The sequence below is a fragment of the Mauremys reevesii genome, linkage group 5, assembly GCF_016161935.1.
Source record: "Mauremys reevesii isolate NIE-2019 linkage group 5, ASM1616193v1, whole genome shotgun sequence".
NCBI classification, from domain to species: Eukaryota; Metazoa; Chordata; order Testudines; family Geoemydidae; genus Mauremys; species Mauremys reevesii.
In genome coordinates, this window is record NC_052627.1 from 21,894,039 (window position 1) to 21,903,771 (window position 9,733).

At 50.5% G+C, this 9,733-nt stretch overlaps 1 protein-coding gene across 8 annotated transcripts in view; it reads right to left on the reverse strand.

The window, feature by feature from the left end:
- Positions 1 to 9,367, reverse strand: part of FAM13A (family with sequence similarity 13 member A) — a 208,120-nt gene extending 198,753 nt beyond the window's left edge. For 5 of the 8 annotated variants that reach the window (XM_039540436.1, XM_039540439.1, XM_039540437.1 and 2 more), the window contains exon 1: positions 8,454 to 8,737. In XM_039540436.1, coding sequence (XP_039396370.1) covers positions 8,454 to 8,714 — 261 coding nt within the window. In that variant the 5' untranslated portion in view covers positions 8,715 to 8,737. Of the gene's footprint in view, positions 1 to 25; positions 32 to 5,333; positions 5,337 to 8,453; positions 8,738 to 9,229 lie in introns of those variants that run through there. The other 3 variants (XM_039540441.1, XM_039540442.1, XM_039540440.1) reach the window with 3 other exon arrangements.
- Positions 9,368 to 9,733: the final 366 nt, after the last annotated feature.

The following is a 9,733-nucleotide window of genomic DNA, read 5'->3' on the forward strand; positions in this document are numbered from 1 at the left end:
GTGATTATAGTGCTGTCAGGAATACCTGCTGCTTTCCTGAATCAGGACCTAGATGCCTAAGTAGAAGTTGAGCTCCTTTGAAAATATGACCCTTGGAGGTGGGCTAGGTCATCAGGTACAGGAGAACTTAACTTCAAGAGAGAAGATGAGGTGTCCAAAGACTGAGTGAAAATGGAGCAAAGAGAATAGAGTTTTTTCAGGGGTAGGTGGGAAGGGACTGAACTGCAAGTCAGAGGGGAAGGGGATGGGCCCAGCTGACATCAGCCACATAAATATTGCCTTGGACCAAGGAGATTTTTTCTGTAAGTGATTGAGTCTTTTTTGTAATTAGGTGAAATTATTAGAATCTCCTATATTAAATTTCAGTTCTCCTTTAAGAACGGATTTGTCAATTTAATATGTACCTTCACCTGCAAAGTGAGGAAATGGAACAGTAAAAGACGGTTACTATTACCTTAACATCAACTGTCTTTTAGTTTTCTGTTTCCTTCAAGGAATTATAGGACTCAAGAGTGGATTTGAGTCAACATCCTCCTACTCCATTCCTCTCCTTAAGCCACTAATGTGCTTTTCACAAAAATCACACCGAGCTGTGTTCTTCTTAACCTTCATTGTAGTTACAAAGGTGAGACCAGATAACATGTCTCAGACTAGGACCTGGACAACAGTCTCTGGGGAAAAGACTGTCCATGTGGACAGTAAGAGTGATGGATTAAAACCATGATCCCAAGATAAACAACAAGCGCTTTACTACAAGGCTTTAAAAAACTTATTTATCAGAGTGGACAAGAAATTCTCATTTCCATAACAGTGGAAGAGTAAAAAATGATCTGTTGGCCAAAGGTGGCAATGGTGAGGAGTGTTCACAGGGAGAAGTTACTGCAACTGAAAGATGCAATTAACAAGAACTGGCAGGAGCCAGAGTCTGCATTTTTTTAAACTCACTATCTTCATTAAAGTGCAACAGGTCTCCTCCTTCAGTATTATTATGATGTACTTGCTTAACCTCTTCAGAGAGCTGACAAGTATATGCATCATCTACTCCCCTATCCCTCTTCGAAACAAGAAATGCTTCCCAAATGCGGCTATCCCCATTCCGCCTCCACTTACTTTGCCCATTGCAGCACCGCAACTCAACCTCCCATTGTCCACACAGACACAGTCCAATTTTTTCTTGCACCTACCATCTAATACCAGCCTAGGCTTAAGCATTCCCTGGAAACATGCTCCTGGTTGACTTGTTCCCTCACTCCCAGCAGTTTTGGACCAGGGGTCAAGCTGAGAATTGTTAGGAGGAAAGCATGCTGCATCAACAGCTCCAAGGATCAGTTCATATTTCTGGCACTGGAGAAGTAAGGCAGACACTGACACACACTGGTTCTTAACTGCAGTGAATCTCCCTACCTAGGAAACCTTCAATGATTTGCCATAAGTGACTCTCAACATCGGTATAGAACAAAATCAGTAGCAATCATCCCTGTCACAGAGAGCCACCAAATAATCCCTGTATGACATCCCAACACTGCTTCGGGTATTTGGCTGTGGCATTGCATGAAACTAATGTGGTAAAGTCACAGTGATGCAACATAGCAACTAAAACATTGCAACTTAATGCCATGATCCTCCATGATTGCCTTTTGCTTCTACACCACCATTTGACGTAACATTGCTTCTCTTTACCTCTTCCTTACCCCACTTCCTAGGCACTTAAATGTGTCAGGCAGCAAGGAGAGCGCTCTTGTATGGGAAACATTTATGCAACCACTATTCCGACCCCAAGACCAGCCAGCACGTGAAGGGATCCCGACAGGGCCGTCCTTACCCATATGCAAAGTACGCAGCTGTGTAGGGCACCAGGAAGTTTGGGGCACCACATTTCCTGGTGCCCCACGCGGCTGTGTGCTGCTCCAGCCCCTGCTACGCCTCTTCCCGCCCCAGCCCCACCCCACTCCACTCCACCCCTTCCCCAAAGCCCCTGCCCCGCCCCCATTCCCCTGAGGACTGCTGCAGGGGCCGGGCCTGCACTCACCACATGGTAAGTGGAGTGACCCGGCCCCAGCACTGCCAGTGAGTGCTGGGGAGCGGTGCTCCCCCTGCCGCCCCACAGAGGCCTGGGGGCCCACACACAGCCTCCCTGCGGGGGTCCTGCATAGGGCACCAAAATGGCTAGGGAAGGCCCTGGGTTCCGACCAGACTGTGCATTTCACAGGAGATCTATGCAGGGCCCACTAGAGCACGGGTGGGCGGCCCTCCAGACATTTTAATCCGGCCCTCGAGCCTCCTCTGGGACTTGCCCCGCTCCTCACGGCTCCTGAAAGCAGTGAAATGTCCCACCTCTGGCTCCTATGTGTGGGGCAGCCAGGGGGCTCCGAATGTGGCCCCCGCCCCAAACGCAGCCCCTGCAGCTCCCATTGGCAGGGAACCAGGGCCAATGGGAGCTGCAGGGGTGGCGCCTGCAGACGGGGCACCATGCAGAGCTGCCTGGCTGTGCCTTTGCATAGGAGCTGGAGGACGGACATGCTGCTGCTTCTGGGAGTTGCTTGAGGTAAGCGCCACGCAGAGCCTGCACCCCTGACCCCTTCCCGTGCCCCAACTCCATGCCCCTGCCCTGATCCCCCTCCCGCCCTCCAAACCCCTCGGTCCCAGCCTGGCGCACCCTCCTACACCCCCAACCCCTCATCTCCAGCCCCACCCCAGAGCCCCCATCCCCTCCCACACCCCAGCCCCCAATTTTGTCAGCATTCATGGCCTGCAATGCAATTTCCATACCCAGATGTGGCCCACGGGCCAAAAAGTTTGCCCACCCCTGTGCTAGAGCCACAAGCTGAGTATCAGTGGCCGCCAAGCTAGCTTTAATCACATACAGGTTTCCTGCAGCGCGCAGCTGTACCACCATCTTAATGCCTGCACAAGATATTGCTCGAAGGCTTTCGAAATAACTCTGTTGTAATCCAGAGGGCATACTTTGCACAGCTTGATCTACAGGTCTATATTATCTGCTCTCTAATTAGAGGTAATAACCAGCACGTGATGCAAAGACACTCAAGAGCACAAGCTAGCTCCAAAATTATCTGGCCATGCATATAAATCTAAATGTCAGGTGATAATCAACACTCCCCAGAGGAAAGGAACGGTTGGAGAAGTATTTATATGTTCAAAGGAACTTCCCCACATCTCCCCGCCTCCCACAGTACGTAATATCACAACGGCTGAAAGTGACTATTGTTCACGGTTTGCACCGTGACACCAGAATTCAGCATTGCTACCGTGACAGCCCACACATGAACCGGGAGCCGGCCGTGACAACAGTCCATCTATGTATTCCTGGACCTACCCCTCATTCCTTTCTTGCCCATACCGATAGCGAGCCAGAGGATTCTTTGCTAATGCTGTGGACAGCAGCAGCAAGAAAGCAGCTACTGCTGACCACACTGCCTGAAGTGCTGGGCTGAAGGACTTCCACACTCCCAATTCCTTTTTTTTTTTTTTTTTTAATTTAAGTTCCCTCTTCCCACTAATAATTCCAACGGGGTGGGAGGCATGTGCATGCCTGGATACCACAACTTAGAATGGTGGGGGGGAAAAATAAACTCAGATACTACGGTGATTAGCACAGATCTGGAGAGAGATTAAAGGAATTGGATGCGACAAGAAACCTCAGGTGTGGCTGGAGAACAGAAAGCACTGGAAATGCACAGACTGACCCAATCTGGTCCATTTCCTCTCACAGCAGTTTCTCTGGCATCATAAGTAGGGCCTACCAATTTCATGGCCATGAAAACCACGTGTCACAACTGTGAAATAAGCCCTGCCCTGTGAAATCAGATCTCCCTGTGCTCCTGGGAGCACCCTAGCTGGGGGCTCCTAGCTGCTAGTCTGCTGGGCTGGAGAGGGACAGGACTTGTTCTTCCTCTGCACTGCCACTCTCGGTGGGGAGATCAGACCCACCTCCAGAGGCAGTGCAGCTCTGAGTGCCTAGGCCTGGGGCTTCAGTCCCCTGCAGCTCCAGCCACGGTGCCCAGGCTTGGGGTTTTCACCTTGCACCCCACCTCCAGCCAGGGCTCGGGGGGCCCAGCTCGGGGTTTCCACCCTCCACCCCACCTCCAGCCAGGGCTCGGGGGGCCCAGCTCGGGGTTTCCACCCTCCACCCCACCTCCAGCCAGGGCTCGGGGCGCCCGGCTCGGGGTTTCCACCCTCCACCCCACCTCCAGCCAGGGCTCGGGGCGCCCGGCTCGGGGTTTCCACCCTCCACCCCACCTCCAGCCAGGGCTCGGGGCTTCCGCCCCCCACTGCTCCAGCCAGGGCTCGGGGCGCCCGGCTCGGGGTTTCCACCCTCCACCCCACATCCAGCCAGGGCTCAGGGCTTCCGCCCCCCACTGCTCCAGCCAGGGCTCGGGGCGCCCGGCTCGGGGCTTCCATTCCCAGCAGCTCTAGTCAGGACTCGGGGTGCCTAGCTTGGGGGGTTCTGCCCCCTGTGGCTCCAGCCAGGGCTCTGGGCTCCCATTTTTATGGGGGCCCCCAAGTTGGCCAGGGCCCGTGCGTTAATCTTCCAGGGGACTAGTAGCTAGGAGCCCCCAGCTGAGGCGCTCCCAGCAGCTGAGACCCACCTCCACCTCCAGGAACCTCCTCTAGCTTCAGGAAGGTTGGTGGCTGCAGCCTTCAGAGCCCAGCTCTGATGTTGGCACCAAAGTGAGGGTGGCAATCCTGTGACCCCCCTCAACAACCTTCAATCTCCGCATTGTCCCATTTTGGGCCGGGATCCCCACAGTTACAACACCCTGAAATTTCAGATGTAAACATCTGAAATCATGAAACTGACTAATTTTAAAACCCTCTGACCATGAAATTGACCAAAATGGTCCATGAATTTGGTAGGGCCCTAACCATAAATGCAAAACTACTCCAACACAGCATCGTTCAAAAAAGGCCTCATTGCTGCAGTGACCTCCTATATAACACAGAACATAGAACTTCTCCCAAAATAATTCCTAGAGCAGATCTTTTAGAAATACATCCCATCTTGATTTTAAAATGGTCAGTGATGGAGAATCTCACATGCCCCTTGGTAAACTGTTCCAGTGGTTAACTCCCCTCACTGTTAAAAATGTAAACCTTATTCCCAGTCCGAATCTGTATAGCTCCCAGCCACCTTTGTCTGCTAGATTGAAGAGCCCATTATTAATTATTTTGTTCCCAGTGTAGGTAGTTATACACCGTAATCAAGTCACCCATTAATCTTCTCTTTGGTAAACTAAACAGATGAGCTCCTTGAGTCTATCACTAGAAGGTGGGTATTCTAATCCTTTAATCATTCTCGTGGCTCTTCTCTGAACCTGCTTCAATGTTCCAATAATAGAATATCAGAGTTGGAAGGGACCTCAGGAGGTCATCTAGTCCAACCCCCTGCTCAAGGCAGGACCAATTCCCAACTAAATCATCCCAGCCAGGCTTTGTCAAGCCTGACCTTAAAAACCTCTAAGGAAGGAGATTCCACCACCTCCCTAGGTAACCCATTCCAGTGCTTCACCACTCTGAGTGAAAAAGTTTTTCCTAATATCCAACTTAAACCTCCCCCATTGCAACTTGAAACCATTACTTCTTGTTCTGTCATCTGCTACCACTGAGAACAGTCTAGATCCATCCTCTTTGGAACCCCCTTTCAGGGAGTTGAAAGCAGCTATCAAATCCCCCCTCATTCTTCTCTTCTGCAGACTAAACAATCCCAGTTCCCTCAGCCTCTCCTCATAAGTCATGTGCGCCAGCCCCCTAATCATTTTTTTGCCCTCCGCTGGACTCTTTCCAATTTTTCCACATCCTTCTTGTAGTGTGGGGCCCAAAACTGGACACAGTACTCCGGATGAGGCCTCACCAGTGCTGAGTAGAGGGGAATGATCACATCCCTCGATCTGCTGGCAATGCCCCTACTTATACAGCCCAAAATGCCGTTAGCCTTCTTGGCAACAAGGGCGCACTGTTGACTCATATCCAGCTTCTCGTCCACTGTAACCCCTAGGTCCTTTTCTGCAGAACTGCTGCCCAGCCATTCGGTCCCTAGTCTGTAACAGTGAATGGGATTCTTCCGTCCTAAGTACAGGACTCTGCACTTGTCCTTGTTGAACCTCATCAGGTTTCTTTTGGCCCAGTCCTCTAATTTGTCTAGGTCCCTCTGTATCCTATCCCTACCCTCCAGTGTATTTACCACTCCTCCAAGTTTAGTGTCATCTGCAAACTTGCTGAGGGTGCAGTCCACGCCATCCTCCAGATCATTAATGAAGATATTGAACAAAACCAGCCCCAGGACCGACCCTTGGGGCACTCCGCTTGAAACCATCTGCCAACTAGACATGGAGCCATTGATCACTACATCTTCTGTGTCCAGTTCTAGTGCCCACAATTCACGGTGTTCCTGCAGTGGTTGCCCCAGTCCCAATACAGAAATAAAATAACCTCTCTACTACTCAAAATTCTCCTGTTTATGCATCCCAGGATCGCATTTGCCCTTTTGGGCACAGCGTCACACTGGGAGCTCATGTTCAGCTGATCATCCACCATGACCCCCAAATCTTTTTCAGAGTCACTGCTTCCCATGATAGAGTCCCCTATCCTGAAAGTATGGTATATATTCATCATCATTTGCTTTGCAGCTTATGCAGGCAGAGCACCAGCACTGAAACTCCTTGCTGTTTTCATGCTCTACAACTAGTTCAATACCAATAGTTTAAATACCAATTTAAATTAAGAATAAATATTTGTGGATGTTTTTTCTACATTTTCCAATATATTGAAAATTCAAATATTTTCAATTACAATGAAGAATACAAAGTGTAGAGTGCTCACTTTATATTATTATTTTTATTACAAATATTTGCACTGTAAAAAAAGATAAAAGATAGTGCTACAAGTTAAAGCACAAAGGGGCATACAAATGTTTAGCCTATCTGGCACATAAAGACCTTGCAATGCCAGCTACAAAAGTGCCATGCAATCACCTGTTCTTACTTTCTGGTGACATTGTAAATAAGAAGCAAGCACCATTATCTTCCCATAAATGTAAACAAACTTGTTTGTCTTCGCAATTTGCTGAACAAGAAGTAGGACTGAGTGAACTTGTAGGCTCTGAAGTTTTACACTGTTTTGTTTTTGAGTGCAGTTATGTAACAAAATTTGTAAGTTGCACTTTCATGATAAAGAGATTGCACTACAGTACTTGTCTGAGGTGAATTGAAAAACTTGTATTTTTTACAGTGCAAACGTTTGTAATAAAAATAATACAGAGTACTGTGCACTTCGTATTTTGTGTTGTAATTGATATTAATATATTTGAAAATGTAGAAAGACATCCCAAAATATTTACAATGAATTTAAATTGGCATTCTATTATTGTTCAATTAAAACTGCAATTAATCGTGATTAATTTTGAATTTGTTTTGCGTGAGTTAACTACAATTAATTGACAGCCCTGCTGTACAGTAATTACAAGGCTGAGCTGGAAAAAAAAAAATCTACAGAGATGGGTTTGACTCCTTAACTTCCACCCCATTTCATAAGTGACTGCACAGGCATACCTGCACAGAATCCTACTGACTTTAGAGGGTTCTGCCAGAGCACAAGGTCCACCTGTGCAGAATCTCTGGCCAGACAGGCCTACAGCAGGAAAAACACTCAAACAACCTTAACTGCACCTTACTGTGGTTCACTGCCTCTGTGGGGAAAGAGAATAGTGAAATTAGACTGACTATATGAACTGTTCAGACCAAGCCAGTTGCCCAAGAAGAGAACTTAAGATGACTTCAAGGATTTCACTCCCAACCCAGCTTACCATAGCAATTCTAGGTAAATGAAAGTTATATTATAGCAAAGTTGTACCAGATAAAAACTGAAGCTGAAGGTAGTATAGGAAAATATAGTGTAGTGCATCCTACCTGCACTGACAGCTGGTTGGACTAGACAGTGGTTCTCAACCAGGGGTACACATACCTCTGGGGTACACAGAGGTCTTCCAAGGGGTACATCAACTCATCTAGATATTTGCCTAGGTTTACAACAGGCTACGTAAAGAGCAAAGTCAGTACAAACTAGTATTTTATACAGACAATGACTTGTTTATACTGGTCTATATACACTTTACACTGAAATGTAAGTACAATATTTATATTCCACTTGATTTATTGTATAATTATATGGTAAAAATCAAAAAGTGAGCAATGTTCCAGTACTAGTGTGCCGAGACACCTTTTTTATTTTGATGTCTGATTTCTAAGCAAGTAGTTTTTAAGTGAGGTGAAACTTGAGGGTCTGCAAGACAAATCAGACTCCTGAAAGGTACAGTGGTGTGGAAATGTTGAGAACCACTGGCCTAGATAACAGCACCTCTTTAAAAGACCGATCAGTTTGCCCAGGGGTTAGAAGCCAGGGCTGAGGCTGGAGTCAGAGCACCTAGATTCCATTCACACCTTTGCCACTAACTCTTTGGGTCTGGGCAAATCCTGTAGGGCCATGTTGCCAGGTGCGGCCTCCAAGTATCCGCTTTCACAGGCTTCGGTTTTGGAAACGTGGAGCCTCCCAGAAGGCGAGTTCCCGTGATCAGGGGTCACTTTGGAAAATGTAGGTCTTGGCGTCCCTGCTTTTAGTTTCACCAACTGCACAGCTGGGCTGTTTACTTCACAGACGGGGCACGGGGAGGCTTCCCTCGTTAATGTACTAAGTACGATCATTATTCCTAGCCTGATAGCGGCGCTATGCACAGGCCTGCGGCTGCTGCTCCCCCGCAGGGAGCGGCCCAGGGCAAAGGTAGGTGTGAGCTCGCTCCCCCCACGCTACCGCGAGGAAGTGCGGAGAGATCACAAGGGGGTTTCCCCCGGCCACTCCCGCAGCCAGGCGCAGCCCTTGTTTTCCTCCAAGCGCGATGCCCCGGGGAAGGGAACGCCCAGGGCGCCGGAGCAAGGACCGCGGGCGCGGGCGGTGCGCGCCCCACGCGGGACAGAGCCGGGGGCGGGAGGGAGGGAAGCAGCTTCCCCCCCCCGCGGTCAGTAGCTGCGGAAGCACAGGGGCGCTCGTGGCTGGCAAGCTGGGGGGCGCTGCCCGCCCTTAGCCACAGGGGCGGTCACACCCCCTGGCCGCTGCGGGCTCCGCCAATCCCCGCTGCCCTGCGCGGCGGCACTTGCACTCACGGGCTAGAGGGCCGAGGCTCCCCCGCCCCCAGCGGCTCCGGCCCTCCGCCTTCTCCTACCTGCTGCCGCTGCTCCAGGCGCTTCGCCGCCTAACGTGGCACCTTCCGCCTCATTGTGTGCAGCCGGAGGCGGGGGAGTGCGGGAGGAACACACACCCCCTCCCCCACCTCCCCCGGGCTGTGCCTGGGTGGGGTAAGGCGGGGGCACCGCCCCCTCCCAACTCTGTTTGTAAACACACTCCACGTGCGCGCTGCCTCCCAGCGATTCACCATCGCTTTACGGCCCGGCCGCCGCCCTCCTCCCGGCTCAGGAATAGGGCGCTACGCCGAGCGCTTGCGGAGGCTCCGCCCGAGGGCACCAGGCGCCCGCAAAGCAGCCGCGGTGGGGGCAGCAGCGGCCCTGTCTCGCGCCTGCCGACACAACGTTCCATCCGCTCCCGCTGGGGGGGAAGCCCACGCCCCACCCAAAGCGCGTCAATAGCGTTCCAGCGCCTGCTTGGCTCTAGCAAGGAGGAGACGTGGGGCAGGGATGCACCCGTGACAGTCTGAAATCCGTGAGAACTT